The sequence below is a fragment of the Ambystoma mexicanum genome, chromosome 5q (assembly GCF_040938575.1).
Source record: "Ambystoma mexicanum isolate Mex_15411 chromosome 5q, UKY_AmexF1_1, whole genome shotgun sequence".
Lineage (NCBI taxonomy): Eukaryota > Metazoa > Chordata > Amphibia > Caudata > Ambystomatidae > Ambystoma > Ambystoma mexicanum.
The window spans coordinates 693,377,953-693,392,567 of NC_090933.1; the positions used below are offsets into that span (position 1 = coordinate 693,377,953).

General features: G+C 45.1%; 1 protein-coding gene across 3 annotated transcripts in view; it reads left to right on the plus strand.

Moving 5' to 3' along the window:
- C5QH8orf34 (chromosome 5q C8orf34 homolog) overlaps positions 1-14,615 on the plus strand; it is a 1,794,780-nt gene that overhangs the window by 7,151 nt on the left and 1,773,014 nt on the right. Inside the window, exon 1 of one of the 3 annotated variants that reach the window (XM_069621158.1) lies at positions 10,166-10,231. The exons of the other annotated variants lie outside the window; for them this stretch is intronic. Within the exon in view, the coding sequence (XP_069477259.1) occupies positions 10,205-10,231 (27 nt within the window). The 5' untranslated portion in view covers positions 10,166-10,204. Of the gene's footprint in view, positions 1-10,165; positions 10,232-14,615 lie in introns of those variants that run through there. 3 annotated transcript variants of the gene reach the window in all.

The following is a 14,615-nucleotide window of genomic DNA, read 5'->3' on the forward strand; positions in this document are numbered from 1 at the left end:
CTTTATAATTAACTATAGTAATGAGAGCTTTATTTCGAATTTATGTAAGGGGACCATGTATGCATCTGGATTTTCTAGTGAAAAACCCGTACCTTGCTATTTTACTTGTCTGATATTATAATTTCTATATGTGTATATGAATTTTACGGCCGATGGTAGCCCCCATTTTGTACAATGTCTAATGGTTTGAAATACTGTGCAGGTTTTATTAATGTATTGTATATTTATTGTATGTGTTTTAATGGAGGAATCCGAATTGAGGAAGAATTAAAAGAGAAATCAAATGCAAAAACACTTTACCATGAAATCGCCTGCAAGATAATTTGTGATGCACTGGTTTTCTAGGCTTTTAGATAATGTGAAATACAATGTTTTTTGGGTTGGCTTAGCAAACATTTCTGACATTAAAAACTGTTATTGGTAATCTTGTGGAAAAAGCATCACCTTGCATTGCATTTGTGTTTACATTACCTTGTACAGTTGTATGCGCTTTTCTATTCAAATGATAAAATAGCATAACTCTTATCAAGAATAGTTAACAGTATTTTAGAAATGATATATGAGGCATATGACACCTAATGTGTGTATTATTATAATGTATTTTTTTGGGTTGTTGCAGTGGCAAAGATGTGTGCATGTTTTGATATGTTCCACACAGTGTTATGTGATGGTATAGAGCGTTTCTCAGTGAATCATGTAAAAAATGTGTTCATTCCGGCACATCCAAAAGATAATGGGCCTCATTACAAGTTTGCCGTCCCGGTAACCATGGTGCCGGCAAACTACAAGTTCTGCTCACGGGTGCCTTTCAGCCCGCCAGGTCTGACCTGGCGGGTGGAACGGCACCCACGAGCAGACCATGTCGGCTGCACCGGCACCATTCACGAATGGTGCTGGTGCATCCGGCCTCCCAATTCCCATGAGTCCAATGGGACTCAAATGGGAATGGGGATTAATTATTTCTGATGCCCGAGAATGGGCAATTACTAGGTCCGCCGGGGATGTAATTACCGGAAATAAAATGACTCCGGCGGCAGCCGAAGTCGTATGAGGCCCAATGCCTTTTAATCTACTGAGAGTACACAATTGGGGCTTCATGATATGATCTATGATATTTTATTTATAGCGCGCCTATACACAAGTGTTTCAAGGCGCGACGAGGCAAGGGAGCGGTAAAAGGGAGTGGTAAAAGGGAGGACAAGACAACAATCTTACTAGGCCCAGTGACATTGAGATCGTGAAAGTGCAGGGGCGAGGGAAGGGAGAAGTGGAATGTGCTGCAAAGGGGTCAAAACAAGTAGTGTGGCTAGCAGGTGGCAAGTGTAAGAGTTAAGCGCAGACAACAGTTGTCCTAATAAGTGCATATAAACGCCATTTCAACACCATCTTAATTGACCCGTATCGAGTGTAAAGGTTCTGACGCAAGCATAGCCCGGCTGTTGGAGGTATGGTTCTGGATTTGCTGGTGGAACATCTGACCACTGTTTCATATTCATCTGACCAGCAATGACTTGTCCCTTTTTCCACATGTGTTTTCAGAGTGCAAGCATAGCTGTTAGGGAGCATAACAGTACTCTCCAAGAGCACCTTAAAGAAGTGTTGGGGGCAGATCACTCTGGGGGAGTGGCTGATATGGAACTGGCATTTGAGTGTTATGCCTCTCACCCAAGCCTCATTTTATTGCAGCCATGCCGTCACTCTGTGCGCAACAAGTGATGCCAGCACTCTGATTGCCAATCCACCTGCAGCCTCACCGTGGCATTGAACACCTGCCTTGACGCTCCCTGGACTGCTTCCTTCAGTTCTCCAGGCACTCCTCAATCTCACTGAGCATCTCCCAACTAGCAGTCAGCTGCTTGTGATGCTGGGGGTGCTTAACCACAGGGCCGGCACCTCCTTGATGCATGCACTGCTGATTCATCATTACTAGTTGTGTCGTCGATGCCCTGCAGATGGTGACACGACAGTGCATAGCCAGGGAATAAGTGTGAGGGCGTGGTTGGAAAAGGGCCAAAGGTGGGACGGGAAGAGGAGTCCAACTGGTGAACGTACAGGCTTGGATGTGCTGGAGTACTTTCAAAGAAGATGACGGGTGCAGGCAGAGGTGAGGATGAGGTGCCCATGTCCTGAGTACTAGTTAAGATCTGCCTCCACAGACTGCCAGCACTGGTAGTGGTGATGGTAGTGGCTGACGCTCTCCCCACATGTCTGTCAGCAGTGATGGTGGCAGTGGTTGGAGCTGCCTCCACACATGACTGCCAGGAGTGTTGCTGGTGACGGTAGAGATTGGAGTGGCATCCACATAATTGCCAGCTATCGCGGTGATGATGGAGAGTTGAGACTCTATGCCGCTGGTGCCAGTAGCCTGTGTGGGCATGGGCTCTGTGGAGACAGACATGGCGGCCACATGCACGGGATTGCCAGTTGTTGGCCTGCCTGTTTTTTCTGACTACTGGTGTAACTGCACTGTGCTTTCCTGGAGGATTGGCCTGTATTGGTGGTGGCCGTCGATTTTAAGGTGGATGTGCTGGTACCTTCACCCCCTCCTTGACTGCCTCATGCGCCTGTTGGGAGAGATTGTTGTCACTTGGAGTGTTCTTAAGGGTATGATTGTACATTACAGTCATGCTATTTTTGTGTACAGCTTGAGTCTCATGTGGGGAAGTGCCTGGCTATTACACACGGGGCATCTGTCACTTCCTACATGCGCCCAATGAAATCTCATTCCTGTCTTGGGCTGCAGTGGCTTTGGATTTACAGGCAAGTGGCCCTGGGGACCTGTGCTAATGGTGCCTTATGCGTGTGGTAAACCTGATTGTGAGAGGCAGGAACAGGTGATGTTGTGGCCTTGGAAGTGTGGTGGTGCATGTCATGTTGTGCCGACTGTTTATGGGGGATCCATCTTGCACAGGCCATGTTGCTGCTGTGTATCAGTCACTGGACTCTGTACGTCTGACATGAATGTGTTTGTGTCAAAGTATGATGACAATTGCCCTATATAAGTCTGTCAAAATGTTTCTTTCTGAAGTGCCAGTCAGGATTCATCATAATGCGGTGGCATGCATGTGTGTGTGGGGGGTGACATACTATGGGGACAGGGGAAGGACCAGCGACCGGGCATTCCAGGGAAATGATGCTCCATGTCCATCACAGGTTTCTGATGTGTCATGTATGCTATTCCTTGACATAGGCCCTTATCTCTCTGGTGTGTGACCTGCCTTGGTCCCATATACCTGGAACAACTGTATTGGTTGCCTAGATTTTGCATTGCCTGCCACAGGGTCCACAGGATGTCATGCAGCGTATGGTTTCCCGTTCACATGGCTTGAGTCATTGCCAAATGGACATTCGCCTCATTGTGGTCTGCTTGGCCACAGCACCCTCCAGGCCAGCAGTGTGCAGGATGGTGCTGACAGCCTCCTCTCATTGTGTGAACTTGGAGGGGTGGCTCAACCATGCCTCCTCCTTTGGCTGCTGTCTTTGTGTGGTGGTCCTACTAGGAACTCACCATTTATATTAGTCATGTTGGTGCATGCATCAGAGACTGTCCTATCCCATGGCCAGCAGGTGATGCTTGCAGTGGCCCCCTCACTTGTCTTGATGGCATCATGCTCCAGCATATATGGTCCACATAAAGCATGGAGTCGCAAGTCACAAACACATGACTATGTCTATCCATGATAATATACCCTGTATGAAGCCTTGCCTACATCTTCAGCCAGATGACGTCTATCACAACACTACGAACATGGTGTGCAGAAGATGTGGGTCACAGAAATGGGAGACTAACTTGAGGAGTCAGTAGTTGATTGTAAAACATGGGGAAAGTGGAAGGGATGACTGTGAGAGCCACACAGTAACTGCTTGGTGGTGGATGTGCGAAAGTGTTGAACTTGCTCAGCCTACTCAGACAACACTTACAGGTGAAGGATCCAGAGGGATCAGTGGAAGTGGCTTCAACAGTAACCTTTAGACAAACTGAAGTGTTTTTGAAATCAGTAGTGAAAGGATAGCACAAGCTCGTGAACAATTGTGCGACAAACGTAGGTGATGGGAACCAAGTGAGTGACTAAGAAACTGTTCATTAGGTGATCAAGCGAGAACGCTCCAAAAGGCAGGGCAGGAGTACCGAGTGACCACTACCCATTGCAAAGTGAGAAAGAAGAGGCGGTGAGGGTCTGGAATTCAAAGACCAGGGACATCCCTATGAGAGAATTGTTGGATTAGCCTAATTAAAGTTCTATGGTGACATTCCAATAGAGGAGATGTTGTTCCAGCACTGCAAAGAAGACCTAGTGCAGAAGTGCTGACACATTCATTTCTGATCAGTGATAGAATCACTCCAGAGATATAGCACAGTGCCCTGGACAAAGGCAAGGCAACTAGAGGAGCATTGTTAATGCGAGGTGTGGTTCAAATACTTACGGTCATAGTGCCTGAGCACAGAACGAGTCTAGGGAGTTGCTGCTCAGGTGCTCAGTTCAAAGGTGCTGTCCCAATCGAGCAAACCAGAGGACATTTTGGTATCATGTTGCTTGGTTCAAGCATTCCAGAGACCCAGTGAAGGATCAAATCCAGGGAGCCAGATGAACCTTCCCTTTTTGGAAGTTGAAGTTCAATCACTCTCATCACATAATGCCTAAGTGCTAACTGAGTCCTGTAAAGCAAAGTAATGTTGCCCATTGAGAGTTATGGGCCAGTCAATTCAGAGATAAACACGTAAGTGTTGACCTAGTCAAGTGAACCAGAAGAACAATGCCTATTGAGAGTTGTGGTTCACCCACTACAAAACCACATTAAGATTGTCCAAGTCCAGTGACATAAAGGAACCTGGTGTATTGAGTGCGGCTTTACTCAGAGATTAATAATAGGAGACACTGTGCCCAGTTGCTTCCCATGCAAGAAAGGTACGAGAAGTCTGAACCTGACAAATGAAGGAGCTAACAGAACTGTATCTAAGATGTATAATACGTTTTCACTAATTAAAATTTAATTTTATAAAGTGTTGTGAAGTCAGTAATAGTAGTTGTTCTTCTTGGATCTCTGTTTTGGTGGCTATGTGAAGTTTCGAAATCTGCTGCGGGATGATAAATAAATCGCATTGATCATATTACCTGAAGTGAACTCTACATTACCTGGTCCAATGCCAAGGCGAGATAGCAGATTTCCTCGCCTCAAGCCTGCTGCTGGCAAAGGACGCTGCTTTTTGTTATGGTGGGCGGCTCCACTTACCCTCGAGGTAATGCCACCCCCATAGTCCATACCGGAAAGAAAAGCAGCTCCTTGAGCCCTTGCCTGCAATATTTGGATGTATGGTAGTTGAGTTAAATACTGTTCTTTTGTCTGATATCCAACAGTTTGCTGTCATAGTTCCTTCACATTTGGGCCCAACTTTGCCAGATGCAGTCCACTTGTATCCTGGGGCTGGAAATAACCCACATATTGCTTAGTGAGACAGGTTCCATTCTCTTTCTTAGGGTTATTCTGTTTCTTAATGATACTTGTTCCCTCACAGGGATGAGGAGATAGAGTCCTGTAGTTATTCTAACTCTTATAAACACTGATTGTGTCACTGGGACAAGTAGGCTGCATGTGTGCCTGCTCCCCGTACCCCTTTCCGGGTCTCTTACCTCTCCCGCTACCCTCTTGTTCACGGGCTACTGTCACCAGATCTCTCTGAGATCAGGATAGCTCTCGGTTTTGGAACGGCTTCTGCAGTCACGCTGACTCTTCTTGGTTCTTCAGTGTGGCCTTGCGTAGCCACGGCTGCAGCTGTTTTGGACTGGACAGTCCACCTTTCCGAGGTCATGCCACCACTCATTCGGTTCTCCTTTCCCAGGGGTTCTCTTCCCCTGCACAACACAGTTCTTTATTTTCTCCATGCTTCTTCAGTACGCACACTGGCTAGGTCCTCATGACCGAGGAGCTCTCGTTACTCAGCAGCTCCCAGGTCTTCTCAGGTTAAAATTTCTCAGGCTTCACACACCACCTTAAGTCCCTCTTCCATTCTTATATCCAAGTTCTGGGTCTTCCCCAATGTAACATCAAAGGTCTTTCTCTCATTATTTCAGTTTATTATGTGTAGAGCGCACCAAACCCTGAGGTAGCTGGGCTCTTGAGCATACATAATTCGCTGCAAGTGCATACAGGTAAAAAATAACAATGGCTTATTGACCAGGTTACAAATTGATCAACATGCCCACATAAACATGTCTGCAGGGCACTGTACTAGCAGTAGGAATCTTTACAAGGTGGAGCAAGCAACAAGTGTACACAATATTTAGGCAGAGACTGGGCTAGAGGGCCAGGAAAAAAGTAACAGTAATAGGATCATTGAAGCAATGAGGGCATCTGAAGCAGATAGGTCGTTGATTCAGTAGTAGCGGAGACAGTTGGTGTTAAGTTAAGGTTGCTGGGCAGACACAGGCTTTCACTTTCGATCTAAAAGTCCAGCAGGTAGGTTTATCTCTGATAGCTGTGGTGAGGGCGTTCCAACACTTAGCCGCTAGCACAGGGAAACTGGACACCCCCTCCCCCCTGCAGTTTTCCATTTGTACTTGGGGATGTTGAGACAGTGTAGGTAGAAGGATCTTGTAGGTCTGCCAGAGTGGTTCCTTGAGAATTTCTGTCAAGTATTTAGGGGCTGTGTTTGAGAGGCATTCGAGTGTGATGACTAACGTGTATAGTGAGATTCTGTCACTCACTGGTAGCCAGTGTGCATCCCGTCTGAAGGCTGAAATATGATTAGAACGAGGGATGTTTAGGGCTGATCTAAGGGCATTGTTCTGCAGAACTTGTAATCTATTCAGTTTCTGTTCCGAAAATCCAAGGAATAGGGTATTCCAATAGTCCAGCTTTGAAAGAATCAAAGCCCTAGATAGTATGAGGCAGCTGTTAGTCGACAAGTAGGGTTTGCAGGCATTTATTAGTTAGTTATTGTCTGCTGTGGTTGAGGCTGCAGTATTGACTTGTTTTTTGAGGGAGAGAGTAGAGTCTCACATACGCCTAGCTTTTCACCTCATTGGCAACTTTGATGTTCCCATCAATGTTAAAGGTCTTGTAACTTGTGTCCAATTTGTTTAGACAAGCTTTTGATCCGATATTCAGAAGTTCTGTCTTGATGTCGTTTAGACAGAGGCTATGGGTGGCCATCCATGCCTGAATTTCGAGGTAGATTTCATTTAACATTTTTGAGTCTTTGACATAGCAACCAGTGAGGGTGATGTGTACCTGGGTTTCATCTGCACAATTTGTGTAGGTGACACCCAAGTTGTCAAGACGATCAAAGTGGAGCTTTGTGAGAATGTTGTAGAGCGTGGGTGAAACGCAGGATCCCTGCGGGACTCCACAGTAGATGGGTACTGGTTCAGCAGACGGTGAAGGTGCAAATACTCTAGTTGTTCTGTTTGAGAGGAAAGATTGGATCCAACTGGCGGTATTCTGAGAGAACGCTGCAGCAGTTGTTAGATGCTTGGTTAGGATCTGATGGTCGACGAGATCAAACCCTGCTGAGAGGTCCAGCAGTACAAGGATGGCTAACTTGCCCTTGTCATTTGCTTCATCCATTCGGATTTTTAGATCATGTGGGCGGTTTCAGTGCCGTGCCTGGGTCTGAAGGCAGACTGTCGTAGGCCTAGAAGGTTATTATCTTCCAGATGTTTTTGTATTTGAAGATAGGCTGCTCTAGCTTATTTTTAAGAGAAATGGGACTGTTGTTATGGGTCTGTAATTGGTAGGTATGTTTGGGGCTAAATTAGGTATTTTTAGGCGAGGCATAACCCATGCCTCTTTAAGATTGTTGGGGAAGAAGCAGCTTTTGAAGGAAGAGATCATCAAGCAGTGATGAAAGGAACTAGTTCTTTTGCTCCATCCTTAATAATTGAGGCTGGGCAGGTATCTCCCTGGCATCTTGAGGCGTTAAGCCCCATGATGATGATTTCCACTTCTTTAGCGGTGACTGGGGAGAAGTAGAAATGGTGGCATGGGAGTGATTGAGGGTCAGGTACTTTGAGTGAGTTGGCGCTCAAGGCTAAGCTATTCTTTTTGGTCTCAATTTTAGCTTGCAATAAAGCTATTCTGTCTGATAGAGCATTCTGGGTATTAGCACACCAGGCTGTATCCTTCGTGCAGGCTTCTTTGGGGGTAGCGGGAGACTCCAGTTCTCCTAATATGGCAAAGAGCTCTTTCATACCAAATTTAGCATTCTGGATTCTGACGTTATAGACCGCTCTTTTAGTGTTGAGAATGGCTGTTTTGTAAGTAGTAGCGGCAGTGGTGAACTTTTCCTTGTTATGGATTGAAGGCGTTTTTCTCTAGATGGCTTCGGAGGATCTATTGTCATTGCAGACTGATTTTATATTGTAGTAGGATTCATAAATTGTCTAGTGTTATGTTATGGTTGTTTCTGGGTAAGGCTTGAGGGGTGATGGCCGTGCTGGTATTGAGTTGTGCACTCTCCTGTATGGTGGAGGTGATGCAGTGGTGGTCAAACAAGGCACATTATTGAGGATTGTAGTAGTGCAATTTAGGTCTGCCAGCCAGTCCAAGGTTCTACCTTTCTTATGTGTGGGTTCATTAATGCGATGTTTGAAACCGAGTTGTGTGATAGCGTTTTCTAGGATGGTGGCATTAGCATTGTTAGGGTCATGAAGGCCTCAGTTGAGATCTCCCAGCAAGACAATCTGTGAGCCAGGTTTAGTATTTTGGGTCAGGCGGAAGGTAGTGCCTACCACAAAAAAGGAAGTATGGCCAGGGGGCCGGTAGATATGTTGAAGTAAAAGGGTACGGGTGGCTGAGAGAGATACTTTAACCGACAAAAGTTCAGCTGATGGGAGGCGTGCACTAGAGAATTATCTAAGGCCGAGGTGTGATTTAGCTATGAAGGCCACTCTGCCACTTTTGCTAGTACCTCTATCTGCTCTGATAATCCTGTAGTTATCTGGGAGGGTTAATGATAAGGTGGGTCCTGCTGCTGGGAATAACCAAATTTCTTTTATGGCAAGCAAGTCTAATTGGGTAGTAGAAATGTAGTCGGCAATATCAAGAGCATGGGCTAACTGGGATCGTGCATTGATAAGAACTCCTTTGATGGTCGGTGTGACTGAGTCTGGAGCTCCTGGTAATGAAGTAGCAGCTACTGATCATGTATTCATGATCCGTGTGGCAAAAGGCAACATACCGCTGAACTTTCTGACAGATTCAATTTTTTTGTTTGTTTATTAAGGCAAGTGGGGGGGGGGACGATCATACTAGGCCTTGTACATTCAGATCGTGCAAGTGCTGGTATTAATAATGCACTTAATACCTGAGGTCGATTTTAAGCGCGGATCCGGGATTCAAACCTGTTGCACAGCGTGGTCTTGCTTCCAAGAACCGCGCATTCTTTGAAACTGTTTTAACTCCGCTGTCCTGTGTGTACTTATAATTATTTGATCACACAACATACATTTTTTTTTTTTTTTTAGATGAACAAACTAAATGCAGTGCCTGCAATACGCGTTTGCCAATTTTAGTGAGGGTAATCACTTAAAGCCACCTTTCACCTGACCAGAGATTTCCCTGCACCATGGCGTGCAAACTCCCACACGCTTCATTGTTCACTATCACTGATAAAGGCAAATTAATTGCACATTTTCACTCTCTCCACAGCATAGCACTGGACACAAACTGCAGTGGCCATGTACAAGGTTTGAGCCAGACCCAAATGTCGCATTATCTACTGTCCTTGGAGTAGGCACTCTGTGCCATCCCAGGAGGCTCCTGAGAGCCTTATGACACAATGCCAAGCAACGTGTTTATATTCTGAAATGTGCAGTTGGAAAATGGAATTGGTAGTGCAGAGGTTTCACTCAACTTGCCAGAAACTGGTAGAGAGCTTTATTTCTGCTGTGAACTGTCTTGACCCAAAAATGATCTATTGTGGACTCTGATTAAAATAAAATAATATGGCCTGATGTATCATTTTACATCTGAACCCAGAGACGATGGAGTGCTTAATTTTTATTACTATACGGTCGGTCGTACTGCAGAGACTGACAAACTAAAATGCTCTATTTCATTAAAACACGCGCTACTGTTTGTAGAGCAAATGTAGGAGAGACTACACTTCGAAACTGCGACTAATGGACTTTTTATCTGCAGCTCTCCAGCACGCCAGGCTACAGATCATCACTTCTCCAAAGGCCTTTTCGTTGGATTCTGCTCGATGCCTGCCCCCATCAGAAAAGCACAGGTACCATAAAGCAGTGATTTTTACAGAGGCCACTAACGATAAACTTCCGCACCGCTCCCGCAGCTAAGACCCCCTTATTGGCTCTACTGAGCCACTCACCCACAGCTAAGACCCCCTTTACTTAAGAAACGGCCTTAAAGGTGGATCGCTCTGGTACTTGTTAGTAGTGATTGTGCAAGACCACTGTGCATGTCCATCTGTGGGATGCGTGCTTTGGCAGGGGTCTACTGAAAAGGCACTGTTGAGCAGGTGGGGTGGCTCAGTAGGAAAGAAAGCGAAGAGTCGGTAGGCAGGACATGCATCTCGTTACATTCCTGCCTGATGTTTTGGGTCTCTATTCATTACAATTCGAGGTTTTTTCTGTATTTTGTGGTGAAGGGGGTTGCTATGGGAATTTTTTCTTTGGATTTAATAATACACTTGAGGAGATTCTTGTGGTTGTTATTATTTACTGCATTTGATTGATGTGACCCAATACTGTGTGTCAGATGAGGCATTTTTTTGGCAGAGAAATAAAAGCCTAGACTGCCATAGCATTTGTGCAGTGAGATAAGCAACAGCAAGCGCCACACGAGCAGCGGGACATGTGTGTGTGTGTGTGTGTGTGTGTGTGTGTATACGATGCAACAGAGCATTGCAAAATGCTGTTTTTAGTTGATTGCCGCGCCAGATAAACAATGGACAAAAGAGCATTGGTTGACCAAAGTGAGTCGAACTGAGGACAATCTAAAAATATCAGCTAATTCTAGTGCCATCTAGAATAGAAGTCCCCATACCAACATTGGGCATTTATGAAATGTTTGATTTCTGTTTAATGATGACGCTATTTCGGAACTCTGCTTAGCAGACAGACATGTTCCCCAACTTTGACTTATCAAATTTGTAGTGCATGTTTATAGATCAACACCAAGAAAGTTATGGTGGGTTTAAAAAGGTTTGAAAAATTTAAAACATTTCAACTGAAATGTGAAAGTAGGAAGTTCATGTGATCCAAGACACACATTCCAAAACGCCACCTAGTAGCCATTGCTGGAAGTTCACCTCCAGTTCTGAGCCACAGCAGCAAGGCATTGTGGGTATGCAAATTAACTCAAATGCAAACCTTTTTCTCCAAGAAATTGTCTTTGTCAAGACATGCTTTATGTGCACAAAACCAGTACAATCACAGACAGAAAAGGACATAAATTAAACTGAACACATCCATTGTAAATGGACAGTGTGTATATTCTGAAAACAAAATTGTTGATGATGGGGTGGAGGGTGGATTCCCAGACAAGGGTGCTGTCAACAGGTCCATCAATGCTTTGGCAACGATTCATGCCTGAGCTCTTATTTGCTTGTGTTCTTCGTGTTGGGATTACCGCCTGTAGCTCCACTTGCAAATACAAAGGGACCTTCAAAGCTTTTGCTGAGGTTCACAGAGGCTGCTTCCACCTTCCCCAAATAGGGCAATGTCAGTGATTTTGGAGGAAGGGACACGTGCTGCAGCAGAGATGGATTTTCGGAACACATTCATACCCATGTAAAATGCAGGATTTGAGTCAACCATAAAATATTCATCATTTGCTGGTGAAACATTTTTCATCGGCTGGACAAGTCTCCACACAACTTCAGTTAAAAATCATTGTTTGACCAAACTGGGCTGAGCTATGGACATTCTACGAACTTTCATACACGATGAAACTGCCCCTTTTGGCTTTTCCCATTCCTGCAATGCTCGTATTGGAGAGATCAAACCTGGGGACATATGTGATAGTTTGGGAATTCTGTCTAATGATGAATTTTTGGGGATTCTGCAGGAATCCTCTAGGACAGGAACCTGACACCTCTGCCTCTCCAGATGTTTGGGACTGTTACTCCCATGATAGTCCACCATTCACTATGCTGTCTAGGGCTAATGGGAATTGTAGTCCAAATCATCTGGCAAGCCAAAGGTTGCAGACCCACGCTTTAGGCCCACCATGCCAAGCTTGCATATGCACTCCATGTTTCAAGTACCTATATAAGTACCTACCTTAGCATACTGCAGCTGTGGATCTGTGGCCAATTACAATGTAGTTCCTGGCAAATTCGATGGCAGATGCTGTTAATGTGTAAAGACTTGGCACCCTCTGACGCTGTGAGACAGAAAAATACTGACTATGCCTTTTTTCCTGTTCCTTTTTAAACACTAATGTAAAATGGATCAAATGGCTGCATTTGTGTTTCCCAGGTCTACATTGGTCACGTCTACTGATTTGTACACACTTTAGATTCCTTCCACACTATCCTCCCCTCCCATTTCAGACTCCATCCCCAAATCTTCCCCACAAACTGTGTTGTGTGCTGGGGTGTGTGTCAACTGGGCCATTGGGCTACCACAACTAGAAATTAAGCCATCTGTCCAGTCATGGCCCATCAAGGAAACATTTTGTCACACTCCACATCCAAATATAGGGACCTGAATGCAACACTAGTGAGCATGAGCTCACCCGGCTGCAATATTCCACACTTAGGGAGGGGTGCATGGTAAAGAGAATGTGATGGTAGCATGTAAAAGGTAAATCTAGGAACATGCAATTTCATTCAAAGTCTCTAGATCTTAAGTAAAGGATCATGTCTGTGACTCTATAGATGTTTTAGGGTATAGCCCCCATGATCCCTCTCCATTGACTATACTGGCTATGGCTGGTGGGAGTTGTAGTCCAAAACATCTGTAGAGCCAAATGTTGAAGACCTCTTCTCATGAACCCCCATTGAGTGTGTCCGGAGGAACTGTCCTACCGGAGGCAGTGCTCATTTGTTTTCCAGCTGGTTAAACGGAGCCAAAATACGGGAATGCACAATGAAAAAACATGTTATGTGAAGTGTAACCCTCTGCCAGTGTGATGCTACAGTGGCATGGCCATTTACAACTTATTAATACAGAATCCGCTGGTTAGATGTTCATATTGCTCCCTGCTTCAGTGGTATCTAATACATTTCATGCGGAGCCACTCCAGAATAGAAATATTGTTTCCAGGCTGCACCAAATAACTTAACTGTTTATATTTTCTATTAAAAAACGAGACTCCCTCCACCCCCTACTCCCGGACATCCTTTGGGATGCCCTAGGAGGGCCAGCCCCACAGCTTGAAGACCAGACTGTGGATGGCATGGAGCCCTCCTCTTTATGGCATCTCTCACCAGGGTGCCTAAAGCAAAGTGCTGACACAGACAACGGTTGCATCCAGTAGATCAGCTGTTTGATCCTTACCACTTTCACTCCTTATACACTTCTGCCTATCCCTACCCTAACTCTCACTTGGAAACACCTACCAAGCACCACAACTGCTCTTACACAACCCCATCATGATCCCAAGTACAATCACCGAGCCTATTCCATCGACCACACATGCAACCTCATGCTCCTCAATGATGCTGTACCCCACGTGGCAGACATTGCTGATATCATCAAGCACAACCTTGAAGCATGCTTCATAACAGAACCATAATTTACATCCACATTCTTCCAAATGCTGTAAGTCCTTGCCCATGCCAACTACAGTATCCAGTATATCAACCTCACGCATCAAATCCATGGAGTCCCTGACGCGTCCTGTTCTGCTCTCCCACACCGCAATTGCAAAGTTCACCTGAACTATCACCCACCTCAGAGTAACAAATCCTTCCTAGAGGAAATCTTCGATACCTGCAACCATTCCATCAACATCTTCATAGAATACTTAAATCTTCCAGGAATGCAAGCAACCAAGAACCCCCAAGAAGCCCTCTTTTATCTTGAGGATGCTTTTCACATGACATAACTCGTCGCTGATCCCACCTACTTCAAGGCAGCACTCTCAACCTTGTTTTCACCGCATCGCCAGACATCCATGAACTGCCAAGATCCTTACAACTCAACAAGACTGACCATACAGCCATACCGATCAAGCTCCAGCACTGAAAACCCTCCCATTTAGGCAACTGAAATCAGCAAAGGCACCTCAGCGCACATTCAAAATCTTCCCCCAAACACCTTTAGAAGAAAACCTCCCCAACCTGCCTTCCACAATAATTTCATCTTAAAATGTAAAAATCCTTTTCCACAGTAAACTAAATCAATCCACGAACATCTATATACCATTGAAAATATAAACCAACAGAAGCATGCCATCTGCACCTCTATATGCACACGAACTCACCAACTGAAAGCATACCACTAACAAACAAGAAAAGATCTCGTAATAATCACAACACCACAATCTTTCCACCCTGAATAGCATCTGTTCAAGCCACAGCGCCCTCATCACCTCCACCAAAGGAAATTTCTACACAACATCCATAGCAGAAGCCTCCAGCAAGAACAGAAACTTCTTCAAGGCCTTTAAGCACTAATGAACCCTCTACCAGCCAACATGTTCTT